The sequence below is a fragment of the Bacillus rossius genome, chromosome 3, assembly GCF_032445375.1.
Source record: "Bacillus rossius redtenbacheri isolate Brsri chromosome 3, Brsri_v3, whole genome shotgun sequence".
Lineage (NCBI taxonomy): Eukaryota > Metazoa > Arthropoda > Insecta > Phasmatodea > Bacillidae > Bacillus > Bacillus rossius.
In genome coordinates this window covers 49,003,434-49,024,248 of record NC_086332.1, presented here as the reverse complement: position 1 = coordinate 49,024,248, position 20,815 = coordinate 49,003,434, and the positions used below count along the sequence as shown (strand labels likewise).

General features: G+C 37.4%; 1 protein-coding gene across 4 annotated transcripts; it reads right to left on the bottom strand.

The window, feature by feature from the left end:
* Positions 1–2,076: 2,076 nt before the first annotated feature.
* On the bottom strand, positions 2,077–19,444 carry LOC134530645 (transmembrane protein 179B). 4 transcript variants are annotated; one of them, XR_010074850.1, is made up of 6 exons: positions 18,730–19,444; positions 12,191–12,334; positions 12,041–12,104; positions 9,088–9,322; positions 7,720–7,831; positions 2,077–7,431 (listed from the first exon to the last, which is right to left on the bottom strand). XR_010074850.1 is itself a non-coding variant. In XM_063365677.1 (5 exons), exons 1-4 carry the CDS (start codon positions 19,098–19,100, stop codon positions 9,119–9,121), a joined length of 783 nt encoding a protein of 260 aa, XP_063221747.1. In that variant the 5' UTR covers positions 19,101–19,444; the 3' UTR covers positions 2,077–7,431; positions 9,088–9,118. The 4 variants fall into 4 exon arrangements, 2 of the variants coding, with proteins under 2 accessions (XP_063221747.1, XP_063221746.1); XR_010074849.1 differs by having other exon boundaries at positions 9,125–9,322; XM_063365677.1 differs by lacking the exon at positions 7,720–7,831.
* Positions 19,445–20,815: the final 1,371 nt, after the last annotated feature.

The following is a 20,815-nucleotide window of genomic DNA, read 5'->3' as shown; positions in this document are numbered from 1 at the left end:
TGGAGGTACGCTGTAATGAGTAGGCTATCACGTTTTCGCACATTTTACATTACAACATTCCATTTTAAAGTCTTCAAAATAATAAAACATACTGTTAGTATGAGTCAGGATTATGATAGCCAAAAGTATAAAAAAAACTTAAATGATAAATACATACATATCAGGTTTGCAAATTGTGCCGCCAATTCTAAATTTGAATTTTTGAAAAATTCTGTCGCCAGTCTTTTTTTTTTTTTTTTGCTGCAAGAAATTAAATTTTTTCCACCTTCTGTACACTCCCATTTAATCTTTGTCAGACCTGTCTTTCCAATCTTTCCCAGCATAAATATAATTTTGCCTACCATCTAATGACCCAGCAAGTGCTATCGTCTCATCCCCGCTTTGGTGCAGGTACGTCGCCTGTAATTCTTCTCCGAGCCGTGACAAGAAGTGCTATGTCCTGCAAGCTATTAGAGCAGCTAGGTTCTGAGAGCCAGCCTTACGCGAGCGATTTCAGGCACGAGCATGGGTCATTTTGCTCGAGCCCTTGACACGTTGCCGGCCGCTGCTAAGAGAATTTCCCACTGGCAGCAGCACATTTCCCATCCCCCCCTTTACAGCCTTTCCCAGGAACCAGGCCCAGTTGAACGGCCAGGCGTCAACCCCGAGCCAATATCGAGGCAACGACTCCAGTCTCAGAATGTATCACCCCTGCCCTCTAGTGGCAGAGTTGCGAATTATTACCCTTGGGTGTTTGAACGCATGCTAAACGCCTGCCCCTTGGCGCCTCACGCAACGAACAGTGCCCCGTAGTTCATTTTCAAGCCACCAGAGTGCTATACTTGTCCCCTCCATAAGCCCAATGCTTTAGCAGTCGCTTCGTGTGAGTTGATTGCTCCTTGTTTTGGACACCCCTCAGTAGGTTGCGCTGACATCGGCCAGTACCACCATTTTCGAAATATTGAAGTAAGTATTTCTCGACCATCCCCTCGGATATCATCGGAACCTTTCAGTCCGAAAGCCGAAGCCTCCCCCCTTTCTTTTGATTGACTTCCGTCTTTTAATTACGAGTTGCTGCTGCCCCAAATTAACTTTGTGCCGCGAGAGCAGACTGACCACACCGCATCATCGGCGAGCCGCACATCAAGAATTCACTCCGGTCGTTGTTTAAAGATGTAAATCAGCTAGGCAAGGGAGGTGATCCCTACAACTTTAGTAATTAGTCAGTCTGCGTACCTCTTAGAAGTATTCATGCTTCGTTAATAATACTTCATAATATTTCCTATCTTTTGAATCATGGAAACGTCCACGACAACCGCGTGTTCACAAGCACCGCACCCTGACTGACGCTAGAAGCCATCTCCCTGTATGGTGAGTTTTTTTGACAAACGTATTCCTTGACCACAATCACCTTTGTAAGTAGGCATTTTCTGCCTATTTTGCTGTCTGTGATCATGTTCTATTCGGACCTGTTCACAGACAGGGTCCAAGGGCCGGATGCGGACCTAATACCACCACCCTTGAGTCCTTCCTCCAGCAAGCAGGACCACTAAGGTACCCTGATGCCTCGTTATCATCTTAACATCGTACATCAAACCTCCAATCCTTCTGTTTTTTTTATATCTTCAAAATAACATTAAATCACGACGTTGAAAAGATTGGAACACCAAAAAATTTTTTTCGGGACCTTAATCGCCCTAAGCGTACTGGAATTGCAAGAACTTAACCTGTTTATTGTTTCTGATTGATTTTAATTTTGTCCAATGATTAATGGTAATATTCTACTTAGGGCCGGCCCATTATTTATATTGTAATTTAGTTCCATGTTAATATAATTTAATAATTTTAATATATTTGTCAATCAATTTATCAAGTTTATTATTCTATGTGAAAGTAATCAAAAGTTAAATAAACATAGAGGTATTTATATCTAGACAAAATCATTATTTTGCCTTTTGAAATTAGAAGATACACAAGTCATCAAGAGAGAGTGAAGTGTGACAAAATGGTAACAGAGCTTGGGTTTACTGTTTACTCTGTTCTTACTATGTGTAACAAAATCAACACAATTGCGTACTCACTATAATAAACAACACCTTAGACTTTCCAACACAATCTTTATTGAGCAGTGAAATGTAAATTGAGCACACAAAATCTTACATATAATCACAATTCACAAACCATTGATGTGATCACATCAAGTCTTGAGCAGAAATATGTGTTGTGTCACAGTGATGAGCAAACCGTGAGCAATTTTAAAATGATTTGAAACACAACAATAAAAGTTGCTTGAAGAACCATAATGTTAGGATGTGTTGACTGGATGAACATCAGATTATTAACTGTGCCCTAGCACAGGAAAAATACAAGTTTCCACAAGAAAAAAAATACAGGCAAGAAAATAATAATAAAAATGGAGGGAAGATAATTTAACACTTTCACACACAGCAAGCTTAGATTACAAGCTGCACTACAACAGAAATAAAAAAAATATATATAAAAAAAAGCACTAAAAATTACCCACAGAAATCTGATGTACATACAGTAAATAAAACCTCATTAATTCAAACTCGGATAATTCTATTTACTCTAAAAAATAAAACCTTAAATTCAAAATTTTTAAAATTATATATTAAAACAATTTTCTTTTAAACAATTATTTTATGTTTGGCTTGTTTGTTAGTGTGTCAGTATACCGTATATACTCGTGTATAGCGCGCCCTTTTTTCCCCTCAAGTAAAGGAAAAAAATAAGGATGCGCGCTATACACGGAAAAAAAAAGTGAGTAGATGAGGCGGGGAGGAGTGGAAGTCGTTAATTGCCGGGTGACGGGTGACGTTTCTGGCCAGCCCCCCACACATACGCACAAGCAACAAGGCCTCTCTTTCACACACACACACGCACACAACCTGGTCTCTCTCTCTCTCTCTCTCTCTCTCTCACACACACACACACGTGCGCGCGCAAGCTCGCAGGTCTCTTGTTTATTTTTAGACCTCCCCCTCTACAGCTAGTAAAATAAAAGAGAGAGAGAGAATGTTGACACCAGTCCCCCCTCCCACTTCCTTCTCTATGTCGCAGCTGCTACCGGTGAGTCATCTAGTCCTCCGTGTCACATTCCTGCCTGCCTCCCTTCCTCCCGCCCATGTACCAGTTGTGACGATACAGCGCTTCATTATCTTCCGTCTACACAGCAGAGTTTAAGTATTTTCCTGACGCATCACCACACATCAATTTAAATTATCATTTGTTTCACACGTACAGGTACCACAAAATGTTAGTACAATTTATTTATGGGAAAAAAAAAAAAAAATTTCTTTGGAATTTGTTGCAAAAATCGTGGTGCGCGCTATACACGAGGGCGCGTTATACACGAGTAAATACGGTAATTCAATTTACAATGCACAATGCCTACAGCGACCTGGCAGTAGGTCGGTCACTTGGTGACAGCCCAGCGACTACACGTCTGGTACAGCAACTCCCTCCCTTCAATCAACACAACCTTGCACCCCTCGACCCCTCACTGATTGCGTTTGCTCGACTCCACATCATCAAGAGTACGAATGTTTATTTCGTAATCAGTGGTGAACATTTGGGAACACAAATTTATGGTGCTCAATATTATAACCTGGAATTTGTAAATTTTCTAAAATCTATGTCACAAGTATTTTTTTTTTCAGTACCTAACAATAACAGAGGTCCCCGAGGGTGCGGCATACATCTCTCCCCCTCCTACAGAGTTGTCCCGGCCTATCCACCGATGCTTGCACTCCCAATTAGTGCTCCTGCCAGCCATTCCTTCAACATTTGGTAGCCCGCCCCAATCCAGTACAATTCTTACATTCTGGCTTTCTTGAATATCATGTGAGAGGGTAAAAAATAACTTTAGAGAAACTCAAACCCACACTGTCAATATTACGAATACTTGCAAGAGATTATGTCAATATAACAAAGTGATTGGTAAACCTGAAATTTATCTAATATATTGTATTGGTGTGACAGGAAGATACTACTTGAAATTAATTTGTGTAAAATCATGACAAATAAATGGGCTTGTCTGTCACACATGCCCTCCACTTTAAACAACAACTGAGTAGTTTTATGACACTTTTTTCCCACTCAGTTTATTGTTTTGAATTGCTGTAGCATTAAAACAAAACTATTTTAATTCACAGGCATTTTCCTGCTGAAAATTATTAATGCTAACACACCGAAGCTCTAAAATGAGACAAAGCTCACTGTCCAGAATTCAGGCGGCTGTCAATTTCTTTTTTACTGCGGAGTGTCGTTGCCGGCTGAGTGATTTAGGGGAGCCCGTGGAAAATGTGCGTGTGCTGTTTTGTAAACTTTCCCTAACAAACACAGTAAATTTACACATTATATAAGTTTACTTTGCAAGCAGAGATTAATATAACAACCAAGAGTATCTGCTAAGTGAACTTATTCTAGTTGCCTAGTCACATATTTTTATTTATGCATTAAAAAATGCATAGTTTCGTCATTCAATTGAGTTAATTAAAAATTTTATTCAGTTAGTTACCACTGATAGAAATTCAAGGTACAGTAGAATCCCGCCGATGCGACCCCCCTCTGATGCGTCCATTCCGTTTATACGACCGTTTTTTGAGGAACCGTGGAAAATTTAAGCAGAGAAAGTCAAAAATTTGAGTAAAATTGGCTGAAAAACAAGTGTTAAACTTTGTTGGGTGCTATGTGTTCACTTTTATCTTGGCGGGAGCTTTACTCTAAGCAGGCAGGCATACAAAAGATGGCTAAAAATATATACCACCCCTCTAGACCGTCCACGCGGCAGTGTCTAGCCAAGCTCGGTGCGTCCACTATCGCACGAAAAGCCGTCTCAGCTGTTATGTTATCTTACCCGCCAAAAGCCGCTGTGGTAGCTTCTGCGAGAGCTTAAGAAACTCGTCGGTCCTTCCAACGTGTTTTTTCTTCTTTTTTTTTTCTTTTTACGCTGCGAAGGGACGTGGAAAAGATAATTGCTTGAGCTGTCAAAATCAACATCGCTGACCGCAAGGGAGGGAGCACATCCTGTCAGTCTGTCGCTGTGATTATCTACTCCAAAAAAATGTTACAGCATTTCAGGATAGCATTGTTCTTATATCTTTCGTTTATAGACAAATGTTTTCTACCTGATCCACACAAGTTCCTTCGCCACGTTTTGAACGAAAATAACAACCAGCCGGCTAGCATAGCCGAACTCGCGTGACGTGAATTCATTTAGCGTGAGTTTTTTTTTATGTATTTGTATATATTGGGGGAGGGGGGGGGGTTAAAATAGGCCCGAATTCTCTATTGCGACCATTCCGTTTATAAGTCCGTTTTTCGGGAAACCGTGAGGGGTCGCATCAGCGGGATTCTACTGTATGTGGTTGCATATTAACATTCTCAAGTTAACTGGACTGTGAGATGCAAAAAAGCATATTACATGTCCAAAATTATACCCCCAAGCATTTTGAATAAATGTGTCTTACTGTAGACTATAAACAGGAATGTGGAAGTATTAAATTATTTTCTTAAAATGTTACATGTATCAGCTAAACTTGTGCACACACTATGCATAAATCTATAATCTATATTCACTATCACTAATTATAGTCAGTTCACAAACTCTACAGTTTAAAACTTAAAAGTAAATTGCATTTTAATTTCTACACTAAACAGAAAGGAATTTATACTATTAAGGAAGTGTAAAACAACAAACTCTAAACTTAAAAAAATAATAATAGCTAGTCTAAAGACAAATTGCATAATATTCTGAGATCTGTTACAGTAATACAACAGTGCTTATTAAATAAAATACTATAAAAGTAATATGTCATTTTTAAATACATACAAATGTTACTGAAAAAGCCTTAAAATATAAAACCAATTAAAAGGCAAGGTGTTTATAAGGTACATCATCTTGGTTGTGTACAGACTTAAGTCTACAGCTAGCTGTGGATATAATGTTTGCATTATCACTACATGAGCACCAGCATGAATCAATTTGAGCAAAACCAAGCTATCTATACTACATAGTTTAACACATTGTTGAGTAGTCCTCATACCATTAGAGAGCAAATTTCGAGGAGCATGAGCACTAATTAAGGTGTGTCTAACAAATAGTGTACACAAAGGTTATACTATCACATTTTTTTCTAACATTTACTAGCATGTGTTTACTAATCAAGAAATTCAGGAAGTATAAATACAAAACGTGTTTTAATAGGCCAACACACAGTTAAGTTTTGGGTGAACAGTACGTGATTTAAAGGCACATTTCACCTAACAAAGTTAGTAATTTCCATGAAAATCTACTTCAACTTAAATTTACTCCCCATAGTGCAATCAAAATTCCTTATTTTGCCCTGGCAGATACATTTTTGAAATTGTATATTTTCAAAATGAGCTGACATAACATGCACGTACATCAGACATATTTTAAACAAGCAGCCACTATTATTTCCAATATCACTTAGAAGGACTTTAGCACAAGAGAATCAACCATGAAGTCACAGCTTAAAGCAAAAAAAAAAAATTACTGTGAACCTTAAAATACTGAATAAAACATCTGGTTACAAAATATGTATGTTGCATAACAAGTAGCAAACTTTTTGTTACTTGTGGCATACTTTAGTTAATTTTTAAGGCTTAATAGGTTAAATTTAAAGTGGAAATCACAACTGGAAACAACTCTCTGAGACACTACACAGGCCTGATTTCTTGCCATCAAACTACTCTATAGAAATTACTAAAATAGCATTAATATGCTCTATCAAATTGCAATATCTTTTGCTAGCACATACAATTCTTAATATTTAAAAATGGCTCTTTTCTCACTCAGTTTACAGTCTACATTTAGCAGCATGTTTTGTGTTTTTCCATGGTTACTGCATTGCTTAATGTTTGCTAAATGCAGACCCATTCTATCACATGATGTGATGGCTAAGGCCAGTAACTGTACTGCTACCCACAATTCATAATCATTATTAAACATAAATCAAACAAAACTTTTTCGAGGAGTTCACGAAATATCTCAAAGACACAATCATCAAACCAATGTAGCAAATTGTTTTTAAGAGTGTCTATTAAAATATCACTTTGCAGCTTGATTAAAACAAGTATCAAAAATCATACTCCTAATGAAAGCAAATACGTCGAAAGACTTTGTACGTTTGTTAATGTAAAGCTATAAAAAGTCAATGTTTCAGAAAACTATACATAAAAAAACCTCCACAACTTCTTTGGGAGTGATTATCCTGCAGACCACAAGCGTTAGATTTCCGGCACCAACATCGTGCAAAGCGGCAAGCGGAGTAACGTAGGAGGGATAGCAAGCGAGGTTCAGCTTTTGTCGAGACTTGGGAGGTAGGTGTTGCCTTTCCTGCAGAACTGTTACAGGTCAACCTCCTGGTTGATTGTTTCCTTACTCGACGAGTCGCTCACCGTTATCTGAAATAGGAGCACTCGAGATAAATGTGAGAAAATGACACGTACTTAAAGGAAAAGGATTGTAAGGTTAAATCCAAATTCTGCCAAGTACTCAGAGTTCTATGCTTATTGTTCTCCCATTATGTTAAAACAGTAATCACTACCTTGGTTTGAATTCCAATTGAAGCCCCCCCTCGAAAAGAAAACACATTATTGTTGCTTGTCAATGAGATGTTACCCCTACTTCATTCATCCATTCATTTGTTCATTTGATCGTTCATTTGATCATTCATTTCTTGGCAGCCTTACTTGTTTGTAGTGGTTGCAATATGGCGATGGGAGATGAACAGGCCAAACTCAGTTCATGTTCATTTTCTGCTGTGCATGGAGTCAAGTGGCTGCCAGCTCACTCCTTGCAGCTCTGCGTTAAAAGTACCACAGATTGAATTCTTAGAAACTGTTTTTAACAGATGCCTACAAAAGTTACTGTTGAATTCTACTTTTAATTTTACATACAATTGGTAAACAAATATAAATTGCAACATCATATTAGTTTCATAAAGAGCACATTTTTTTCATTCACACACAAATTTAAAATCTTAAATACCAACACTTCTATTAGGTGTAATATTGCATGCAGTTTCAGCAGTATCTTCAGGAAATACAATAATGTATTTATACTACTTTCTCTCATTTTAAAATGTAATTTAAAAAACTGTGGCCTAATTTAAAAGACATTGGTTATCCTCCTCAGCACAAGTAATTTTATAAGTATTGTCTCTCAGAAACAAGAAAAGTTGTTTGCTTTTCACTCACATTCAGTAAACTAGAGCACAGAGTTCAATAAAAACAATTCTACAATAAATTAAGGAATACAAGTTGAAGGCACATGCAGGTTTTAGATGTACATAGGCTTAGTCGACAGGGCATCTGAGATCATGGTTAACTCCAGACTATCAATGTACCGACTCTGTGTTCAAAAACTGAGTCACACAAGAGGTTGGGATTGAACCCACAACTCTCCCCACACTGGCATGGAGCCTCTGTGATCACGGCCACAAAGTGCAAACACCAGGTAATTTAGAAGCTGGAGGCAGGGATATTTGCACAGTTTATTTTATAAGTGTTCAACCTGAAGTGGCGGAGTGGTCAGATCACTTGGCAGTCAAGAGTTCCAATCCCAGCAGACCCGTATATTTGGCAAGTGGAAAACTTGGCAGAAGGTAGCAGTGAGGCAGTGAGTTTTCTCAAGGTATTCCAGTCTCCCCCATCCATTCGTTCTTCAATGTTCCACTCTAATATCATTTCCCCTTAAACAGAGATTTTAGTTTTCAGGAAAATTATTTTTGGGAAAATTTTCCTACGAATTAAACTTTCACAGAAACAAACAAATGAATTTTATAAACATTTTCTTATACAAACAGAACCAAATAAGACACACACTTTTGTCTTTCTTTACCACCTAGTAGCTCATTTAACATTTTAGAGTTGGGCAGGATCCTTGCTATCCTCCACCAACCGAAAATTGTTGTTTAAAAAGTACTTAGCAATCTGCAGAAAATGAATTATTGTATAACACATAAAATTTGTCATGATCAAAAATTTTCCTTGGAAAATTTTCCCACTCACATTTCTACCTTCAACATCTCTAACAACCTAGATGTCTCGAGACTTTACCCTAATTCATTAATCATCCAGTGTGAAGTATTCACACCTGCTGCGTGTCTTGCTCGTGGTCCGACTCCCGTGGGTTGGTCCAGTCGTCCCGCTCCCGGGAGCTGCTCCAGTCGTGGTCCGGCTCCGGAGTCTGGATGGTCACTTTGATCACGTCGAAGTCGGCAACGAAGATGCAGCGCAGCACCAGCAGCAGAGCCGCCAGCAGCCACACGACCATCGAGCACCAGGAAGCTGCCTGCCGACAGTCGGGCACACAGCGCGGTGATGGAATGACGCTCCGCTCTCTCGGAGTTGCTGTTCCTTACACCAACCAATCAAACTTACACAAGTTTAACTTCAAAGTAACGTTTTCAAATACCATTTTTTTTTAGTTTCTATAACATACAGAGAGAGGAATGACATTTTTACGCCCTAGTTTGAAATTAAATAAATTACAGTCTCAAGACTAGCCCGTAGATAAGGCACCTGTTTTCTATACCAGTGCTAACTTGGTTTAATAATCGACAAAGTATAAATGATGATAGACCATTAGTTGTTTTTTTTTTAAGGCCTTATAGAATTGCAGGATCCTGCCCTTCCCAGCTTTTATTAGTATTTCTGACAAGAATAAATATTGAGTTTTTAGTAATTCAAATGAATCAGCTGATTATATAAGTTCAAGGCCATGGTGACCGAGTTTTGTGGTTTTTTTATTATCGTTAATATTTTTGTAATAATTACTGATATTTAGTTAATTTTATTTAGAAAAACTAATTCAACTTTGTTCTTACTGGTTTTCACTTTGTTTGCTAAGTTGCTATTCATGTAAATATATTTTTCAGTATTTTATTTACGTTGATGTGGATTTTAAGCCTATAGTTTTATTTTGCATCCATTTAGAAGCTTTTATTGTGTTTCTAGAATACCAGGTAGTATCATGGTAAAGTAAAGACAGATGTGCGATGCTCTTGCACAGACAGGCAGTTTATCGGTTACAGAGACATTCTGGTGCTTTCTGTATGTATTCTTATGAAAATTACCTGGTGTTAGCTTAGATTTATCAGAATTCTATCACAGCCAATTAGAAAAGACTTTGTAACTGTATGGGTTCTTTACAGAAATGCCTAGATAAAATAATAATGTAATTTGTGTAGTATTGTGTCCTTCTACGAAGAAACTGTGTGGTGATTGGCTGATGGAATCAGGCAGCTACCTTTCCCCTGGGTAGGTTGGACATAGTTGCGTCGCTTCATTAGTTCTCCGCTCAACGTGGATTAAGTAGATTGCATTTGGCAGTGGCTCACACCAAGATTGTTTAAAGTGACTAATGACTGTGGTCTGAGTTGCGTCCAATAAACCTTTTCGGAACTAACAACTAGAATTTCTCACGACCAAATTCCTCAGCGATCAACCCACAATGGGACTTTAATAGATTTTTTATAGTCACCATCCCAAGGGGACAATTTTCCTTGACTGTTCTGTTGACATCAAGTGACAGTGCAACTTATTTGTGAGATGAGATTTAATGAGTATTCAGAAAATTTTCAGCATCTTCAAAATTAACTTAAATGAACATTTTTTGAGCATTAAAAATATTAATTTATGTGGTTGCTATGGAAATTGCGCGAAACTTTAGTGCATCATGTAATGGCTGACTGTACTTTGTTTTTCTGTGAACTAAAAATAAATCTATATTAACATTCTGATCTATTTCATTAATGAAAATAATCTAACAAAATTCAAAGGTAATTTTAAATTTCAAAACATCTATGGACATTTACAGAGTTTATTTTTGAAGAGTGTTTTTATGAATATTAAAGTCAAGTCATCTTTTAGATGGGCCGATCTGAATTGTAATAACTTATTTAATTTCATGCTAAAACTGACATTAACAGTTTTTTTTTAATTTTCAGAAGAAAATAAATCTAAACTGATACATTTTTTTAAGATGTGTCTGAGCTCACAATTTTAGATTTTTAAGAAATGAATGGACACTACTTACCTAAGAGATTAAACGTTAAAATTGGATGATTTTTGTAATTACTCAACCTACTCAAAAAAAAGTAAGAACCCAATCTCCCTAACTTTGCTGGACATCCTTGCCAACAAGCAGTGTGTGCCTGTACACCACCAATAACAAAACTGTCTGGCTTGGCTTGATGTGCGAGGGAGAAGGGGGGTGTCTTGGCCGTATTGCATCACGCAGTACACCCCTTGCTAATGGGATGGCCCCACCCTTGAGTTTGGCATCTTCCTTTCTGTATCACTGGCTAGCTTGAATCAGCCTCTCTTGATAAGTGATGCATGCTTCTTACCCTAGCATGTGACGAGCAGCAAACACTTCACTAGAGGAAGCCACTGGGCTACAGTTTCCATCCAGGTTCTTCACCTGCCGACGGGATATGGCATCATTGCCTAAAAACATTAACTTTTTAAGCTTTCAGTGTTTTAATGCTGTGCGCCCTCCGGAAGAATACGCTATTGGGGACTGCTGCTTGTCGATGGGAGAGAGTAGCATAAGTGGAGGAATGAGACAGAACACAGGGGAATGTCCAGACTCCTGAGGCACTCTGCCATATTTCACTGGTAAATAGTTTTTGCAACAGTGAAAAGAAAACTAAGTTTAATATTGTATGGACTACGTATTTATGCTTAACAGCTTTAAATAAATATATATATTTTTCTTTTTTAGTCACAAATTAATGGAAGATTCTACAAGCTTTTGTGGAAATGACACTGAATGAGCAAGTCCCCCAGATCAGAGCAGGACAAGGCAAACCCCCTGATTGCCAACATATTTTTTCACGTGCGACACAGGCCTATCTTCCACGTCTTCTGCACACTTTCCCACTTTCATGCTACTGTTCACATCTTGTTCGATTTTGTTCCTAAGTCTATGCAGAAGGGTTCAGAACTTCCTAATGATTTAGAAACAAGTTTAATGAGAGCTCTACACCCTGAATGGTTTACTCACCTCTGCGTAAGTTATTCTCAGAACGTGCTGAGAGCTGAAGCAGTACTTGTCAACATCTCTACAGCTGAAAGGAAACACAGGAATAATCACTTTTTCTCGCTGTAGTTACTAAGCAGGACAATATGTATTCATAGTGGTGAGATGCCTAACCTTGTTTCATTCATGTTGCTGGTGAACGAGTGGCAGAAAGTGTCATAGCCCTTGTCCAGCATCACAGCGGAGGCCATGGCGATGAAGAAGAACACGATGTTAAACACCAAGGCCGGGTACACGATCCTCCACGGCTGCGGCAAGCTGCAACAGCCAGCCCCCCCTTAAAGAGCCCTGTCCCAAAACAAACACAGATGAGATCAACTTCTCTCAACACCACTGGAACACAATGCAACAATAATCTGGGCTGCATTACTTAACAAGGGAATCTAAAAAATGGTACATAAACTTGAATTTTTGAATGAACAAAGCCACAGTGGTAGAAAAATCACCTTCCATCTCTATGTGTGGTGAGAAACACGGCACTACAGTTTTTATAGTGGGTCACCCCAAAGAAGAACTGGCTCCTCTATAGTCAGTGCTCCAGGATCTTATATACCTTCATGCTAAAGTTCAAACATATAACGAAAAGGTGCTAATTGGGCCATGACCCTGCTAGTTCATTTCTACAAAATTAAATTTGCCATGAAGAAAACAAGCTAATATTAAATATGGTAAAGTAAATCTAAGTCGCTAAATAATTTCTGAATAGACACCCAAAAATTATTTTTAGTCATACAAAACATCAACTGTCACACAAGAATTCCTGCACCAAAAAAATGTAAACATTCAGCTAGCTAAGCAAGTGGACACTCGTTTGCCTTGTGACCCTCAATGCCCTGGCTGACCAGCTACAACGTCTGCCTCTGCACTTTCTCTATCAATTCCTCTGGACCCTTATTGCATGAATGATTGTAGTTTAACAAACATCAGGAATTATTTGTGATCATTGCATCCCTCTTCTTGTATGAACATTCAGCTGTTCAAGAAAAAACAACACCTAACAAGTCCCTAATTCAAATAGCCTCAATCAACACTTCTATGGAAAGGAAGCAGACACCATATTGCTCCAAGCCCAAAAAAGGAGAAACTACTGACACAATGATGAACCACCCCTAAAGAAACACTAAAACCACTCACGGTGAAGGATCATATACATTTGGTAACTGTCAAGTTATACTACCGCCGATAGATGGCAGTTACCAGTAGGGGAGAGGGGGGCACATTTCAACATGGGGCACCTTTCAACAGCTTGAATTTTTTACCAATGGAGCCTTGTTTTGATTGGTTAATGGGAAACTAATCAAGTTCCACAACAGAACAACAGCTAGCAATGGATTTCCCTCCATTTCTTTTCATAAGTGCTTTGTGATTCAGTAAACACTGTTTTATGTGTTGCAAAGTAAAAAGTGATTATTGTTTTCAGCGCTGCATTTTAGTCTATACTTTGATAGATGTAAGTAGGATTTATTTACCTAATTAAATAAGAAATTCTGCATCTAAAAATAATATGAAAATATTTAAAAACAGTTTCTAAAAGTAGTAACATTACTATAATTTCAATGATTGCCCATGGGGCAGATATCAACAAACTGCTGGGGGTAGATTTCCACATTGTTGAAATGTACCCCATTACATGTATATGGTTCATTTAAGCAATAACATAGGACTATTTCAGCCTTTTTGTAGAGTTCAATATGTCTAGGCCCATAATAAAATGGCTGAGTCAAATGCTATGCCTAAAATAAGTTAACTATCATTAAAATATTAGGAATGTGTATGTAATGTTAATACTTATATCTTTTGTTTTCTCAGTACTCCAACTCAAAATTATAATAAAATATCAAAATTAGGGTTAAACAATAATGGATTAACTGTATATTTACATTATAACTAAATGAACCATTTAAATCAAAACTGAAAATTGTAGAAAATGATTGGCGGTTATCAAATCCTGGCAAAACTGTAACCATTCATAACCTAGCTGCTTTGACGAACACAGCATATATTGCTTCATTTACTCCTAAAACATCACAGCAGCTTTTAAAGCAACATGTACTTGGCAAGTGTCTCGTCTTAAGACGATTCTGCTGTTTCAAACTTCACACCAGAAAAATCAAAACAATGAAAGAAACACAAGTAAACCTGAAGGAATTCTGACACCTGAAGATGTTTGGCCTTTTCCAAAAGCAGAACCAAGAAGAAAAATTGGAGGAAGAAAGAAAAAGAAGTCATCAATACTTACCGGAAAAAAACATAGTTGAAGAGGAAACAATGAAAAGGTTAGAAAAGAAGTCAAAATTAGGCACGAAGAATATATAATTAGAGAAAATAATCAAAACTGGAAAACACAAGCCTGCAAGAAAATGTTTCGATGATGAATCTTGTGATAGTGAAGGTAGTGAAATTCAATAAAATAATGTAAAACATAAATGTTAAGTGAATAAGATGATTTAACCATATCTATTAATTATATTAAAAATTTTTATTTTGTTGCATTTGTATACGTATTGTTATACATATATTAGCTTATTTGACTTATTCCAATAAATGTTTTATTGATTTGAAAGTAAAAACAAATATTTATTTGTTGAAAGGTACCCCACCACCTGTTGAAATGTGCCCCATGGTAGGGGTACAATTCAACAAAGGTAGGCAGTTCATAAAATATAAAATATAACCTCATAGTTGAGATTAGAGACTGCAGTAAAAATTAACAAGCTGCTCAACATACTATTAAAACTAATGATGCCAATTACCAAGATAAAAAATAAAATGTTTAATTTAAAAAAATTATACAATAAAATTTGTTGAAATGTGCTCCCTCTACCCTAATTACCAATGGCCTATTGTAATGTTATTGCCATCTTTTGTTAAAGTAACGTATACTGTATTACTATATACAGTTACTTGTGATATAATAGTCCGGTCAATTTAGACATTCGAAGGTGCATAAAATCCCAACAAGCTGAAAATCAGTAAAATTGTTCAAAACATAATTATAAATAATATTTAAAAGTTCCCCATCATCCCCGTGTATGGAAAATTTTTTATTCAAGGTCAAAGGTCAAGAAAATGAGTTTTTCACGATTTTCAGCAAAATGGTAAGTTTTATTATAAAGTACCTTTGACAAAAATTGTAGATCATAAAATTATCTATAAAAAATTTATCAATACATTTTTTCCTACAAGCCACCGTTTCTGAGATATAACGATTCAAAAAGTTATAAAATTTGTTATCGTCATAATATGCACACGTTTCCACGCCACCTATGAGGTAGTATACTTAGCGCGTTTTTTTTTAACGTGGTTTCCCCAGTAGGCCTACTCCACAGGTCAGTTGTGATCCTGTTTAATGTGAAACTATTGCAAAATAACTGAATTTTTTTTTCAATGATTGGAAAAGATAAAAGCGATGTAAATAAAAAAAAAAGTGGTGAAGTTCATTCGCCTGATTCGTAAGTTTCAAATTCTTCTTGTTATTCTTCTTGATCTTCTTCTTCTTCTCCTGCTTCTTCTTCATCTTAATTTTGGATGCAAGTAAATTGCGTCAATAGCGATGTATCGCATGGCACTTCGTCGGAATCAAACGAATCCTCCATTGTTTGTGATTCAACATTAGAGCACGACCGGCCTTGACAATTTGTGCATGCCAGAGAACAAAACAGTCCGACTTTTTTGCAACTACATTTAGCACTGCATCCCTTTTTGCAGTTGCAAAAAATTGTGTTCAGCAGTTTTTCCGGCGCAGGTGGGAGTAAAGTTTGAACTGCCTCCAATATATTGTTGACCAACTTCCAACCCCAGTCTGTAGGGTCTAGCTGATAACCAAGCCACACTTGAACTTAGTAATATACCCGAAAAAGATGTTGATGAGCAGCAACTGAGGTTGGAGGAAGACAAGCTAATTGAACTTGTTTTTTATTTTTAGTATTTTTAACGAAACATGCATATTGATGCTTATCTAAACAGGTAGTTTTTTTAGGAGCTCCGTACATAAAAAGAAGAAAGCGGATGCCGTTGGTGATAACTTCTTGTTGAGTTGAATTACTCTTTTTAAAAATTTCAGCACATTGAACTAAATTGTGTTTTTCAAACATTTTGAAAACTGCTGTTTTACCCCTCCTGTAAAATGCAGATGTCATATCACAGCCAGTTATTGCGTGTAAAAATAGTACATGATTTTGACACTTTACAAAAGTAGATTTTTTTTTTGATGAATATATATCTGATTTATGTTGAGCTTTTCCTGGTTTAAAAAAAAAATAGTTTATATGTAATATATATTATAATATATAATATATAACAACTCTAGAGATGTATATACGTGGCGTACTCATGTATATTATGACGATAACAACTTTTATAAATTTTTGAATCGTTATCTCAGAAACGGTGGCTCGTATGAAAAAAAGTATTGATACATTTTTTATAGATAATTTTATGATCTACATTTTTTGTCTAAGGTACTTTTATGATAAAACTTACCATTTTTCTGAAAATTGTGAAAAACTCATTTTCTTGACCTGTGACCTTGAATAAAAAATTTTCCATGCACGGGAATGATGGGGAACTTTTAAATATTATTTAAAATTATGTTTTGAACAATTGTACTGATTTTCAGCTTGTTGGGATTTTATGTACCTTCACTCTCATTTTTTGGTCTAGATTGACCGGACTATAAGGTGTGTTAACTTTTATTTTGCATGGATAATCTTTTATTGAAGCATATTCTATTTGTTACATTAGCAGTACTAGGCATTAATATTGTTATAATGGTTCAAAGGTAGCAGCATGGCCATCATTTATATGTGGGCTCATATGTCTTTCAAATACATTCCACCTTTAATCGTGAAAAATTCTCAGCACGGCAGGCAGCAGTTGTTAAGATTTGCAGTTCTTATGCTACCTCATTCTTGTTTATATTTCACTAAAAAATAAATAAATTTATTTTAAACATAACTTTTTAACTTTGTTTCACAAAAAAATTTTTGTGAAAATAAATCACAAACAGTGCACAAAAATAAGTATTCAGTATGTAAAATTTGTTATTATTTTTGTTGGGTATGTTTATTCTGTTTTTTAATATTTAACCCCTCCCAATAAATGTCAGTACACAGTGATATGTTTAAATTTTTTCCCCCTTATTTTTTTCCTATTGTGATATGTCAAAATATTACGCATAAAGATCACATTAAGTAAAACGGTAAATATATAATTTTTTACTATCCATAAAAATTTCATGATGGTAAATTCACTTGAACAAAATAGAATAAAATCTTATTTTTAAAAGTTAAAAAACACATTCTTTAAATGAATTAAAACAAGACTCCCTACTTTACAATTTTTAATAAATGTATTTACTAAGTATTGATCCATAGATCTATGTTGTAACAAAACAGTCATGAATCAGAAAATTGAAATTTAAAGTGCATCGTAGTGGATGCAATCATCTTTGCGGTGCTTCCAGATTCTCACAAGGGAGAATTCATTCCTAAATGTGTCCACTCTAGGACTGCGACACTCGTGTCCATAGATGTGTCCCTATGTCCACTAGCTTCAGAATACTGTAGCATGTTGTTTGTACGTATATTGTTGTTTCAGAGTTTTGAGACAAAATTTGTTGCAAACCTAAATAGTTTAATTTGTAACTCAAATAAAGAAAAAAAATATATAAATATAAATATTGAAAATAATATTCAGGCTATATTGGTGAAAAACTTATAGGGTTGTAAGTATGTATATTTAATATTTTGGGTACAATTTCCATATCACGTATCCAAGTTCATCCCTTGATCTTGTTGGAACGAACATGTACATTTTTATCCTGTGGTACATGATGCTTTCTGTTTTAATTTTGTACGTCAAAAGATCCGGCACATAGCAAAAAATGTGATTAAAAAATAAATAATGATCCTAAGTTGAATACAAAATATAATTTTATTCAACTTATTATCATATTTCATTGTTTTATGACAAGTTTTATGTGCAGGATCTTTCAATGTACTAAATTTAATCAGCAAACATCATCTACCACAAGATCATGCTCTTAGGATCAAGGGATAAACTTAAATACATGATACAGAACAATTACCATATTTTGGGATTGATAGCAGAATTTTTATTTTGATCATTAACAGCCATAACATACATACAAAATTAAAATTGTTGTAATTGTATTTACCAATGATCCTTAGTTATTTAAATTTTGCTGAATCTTTGTAGATATCATGACCCAAGATGGCTGCGTGCACATTAGTATTACCAACTGATAAAAGAAGGTGTTAGCGGTAAAAGTATTCAATACCATCTATCCCTTAGAAATGTGTGCTTTACATTCCTAAGGAATGTAGGGATCTGTGTGCTACGGACACATCCCTGTAAATTCAGATACAGTTTGACAGCTTGATAGATTTTCTCCCAACTGTAATTTCACCTGTGTAGATCTGCAAGTTACCAAACTTAAAATAAGTACACCTGCCTTGATCAACCCCAATTTACAACCTGTTCACCCTTCTCACTCTAATCCCATATGACACACTGTCAAACCTCTTTTGTATATCTAACTACGAGTCTGACATGTGAAGCTGCTCTGCATTTCTGCTACTTTGACCGTGACGTATTTCTAGAAACTGTGTAATGGCACATGACCCACTTACCCCTTAGCGGTCTTGCCGCCCGTGCCGCACATCGTGAACAGCACGGCCCAAGGGAAGGAGAAGATCACCGAGAACACGGGCACGTATTGCACAAACATGCACACGCCGATGTCGCCCCATTCTGTACGCGCCGCGTCAAACGGGTTCACCTCAGGCTGGCTGCAATTTAGTGGTCCCGACACAAAGCTCACGTCACTAAAGAGCATACAATTGCCGTTGAAGCCGTTCAGTGCATTCGTGAAACAAATGTACGCTATGAAGCTGGCTACGATACTGGCCACGTACAAAGTTATTTGGCAATTTTTCCATGCTGACGAAACACGGCGTGACTCTTTTTCAACCAATTCAAGGTAGAGTTCTAACAGCTTCATAGTGGAGAGCACTACACACTACACAAAAATTAAATATCATAGGTCACAAGCGTAATTAGAAAACTGTCAAATGGTGACGCGTGTCATTCATAAAATCAAATTGTTGAGGCCCCGCCCCTACAACACCAAAAACTACAACAACGAGAAAATAGCAAAGTCTTCGCGTAATGATCAAGAAGATTTTCAAAATATGTAGTTCACGTTTAGCCGTAAGAAGCGGGCATTTTCACCAAATAAAAAAATATATTATTGAGGGAAAGAAATTTATTTAATTTAAATTAAAAAAATTTTCTTGCAGCTTTTGGAGCACAATGGACTACCCATACAGGCATACCAAGGAACAAACCCCAAGGTCTACAGTCAAGATGTTCTGTAAACTCTGCACAGCCCGAAACAAACATTTTTAACACACATAAACACATTTTTCTCTGAGAGAGGTGATTTTCGTCGAATGTGACTGGAGTTTTCACCAAAAGAATCAAGCGATATGTCAAAAAGGAAAAAGACAAATTTTCGTTAATATTTTACTGTTACATAAACTAATAATGCATAATGGGGCAACACTAGGCAATAACCCCAGTTTCTGGTTCCAATATTCCAAATATTTTTTAAAAAGCTTGACGCCGCCCGTCGGTGCTCCCTCTGAGAGCACAGGCCGTTAAGTGTCCTTAACACCTGATTAGGACGAGTGTAACGAACACGCCCACGCGGGCCAGGCTGTGTTGTGCGACGCGCACGGCCAGGTGTGGCGATGCGACATTGTACATAGTGCACATGCAATTGTAATTAAGGGGAAAAACTAAAACTTTTTATGTCTTTAAAATCTCTAAATAATTATTTCATGTTGATCCAGGTGCTTTTTTGTTACAACGCTGGCCATCACCATCTTCCCGCGCTCCGTAACTTTCCGCGGGAAGTTGAGCCCTCCCTGGCCGGGTTGCCAGGGAGTGGAGTCAGTCGCAGTCAAGCACTCATCAGGGCCTGCAGCCCCGCGCACGTGGAGACTTCACCTTCGCGCCAAAAAAAGCATGTAGTATTCAATAGCGGCCGCGTGTGAATTTTCTGTGCCCCGGTACTGCCGCGCCCGCGCCTAACATTCGTGTCCGCTACGCCACAGCGAAGACGGTGACGCCAACCATTAGTGCTCCTCAAATCCGCACAGACCGCTATGGCGCATCGCCGCCTCGCCCCGAGCGTGTGCGACGTGAACGCACTTGGGTGCAGGGTGGTGCAACGCCTCGAACGTAGGCTGCCCTGCCTAATCGACTGTCGCCCGCGCGAAAGTCGACCACGGGGGTACCGTTAGGTGACCTGATTACCTGGACTTTGAAATTAACATTCAGCACTCTAAAAAACAATATTAATTAAGTAATGACTATGTTTAAATATTAATTGTAATTCTGGACTTAGCGCGATCAGGCAGCGTGCATGGCCCGGGATTACTTTTGCACACGACACGTTTTCGCGGGAGCGAGGCTGGGGAGTCGTGCGGACGTCACAGCCATCGCCAGTTAATCACCGCCCTCCAAGGAGACGAGACGCGAGTCGCCCGCGGAGCCTCTCGGCCTCCGCCCTTGCCGTTTCTACCGGAATTGCGTGAGTTTTCAACCCATCAGAAACGTGTCCTGTAGAGCGCGGCTCCCAGTAAGCGGGTCATGCACGACGCAGCGCATGTATAGCGTGCCTGACAATAAATCACTTTGAATTGAGCCCCG

What these genes read in the sequence shown, in the direction of transcription:
- LOC134530645 (XM_063365676.1), bottom strand. Translation starts at nt 19,100, where the DNA reads ATGAAGCTGTTAGAACTCTACCTTGAATTGGTTGAAAAAGAGTCACGC. An exon ending in GGCGGCAAGACCGCTAAGGG is followed by an intron (nt 12,335 to 18,729) that starts GTAAGTGGGTCA and finishes TGGCTGTTGCAG; the next exon opens with CTTGCCGCAGCCGTGGAGGA. An exon ending in ACGAGCAAGACACGCAGCAG is followed by an intron (nt 7,432 to 9,124) that starts GTGTGAATACTT and finishes CTCCTATTTCAG; the next exon opens with ATAACGGTGAGCGACTCGTC.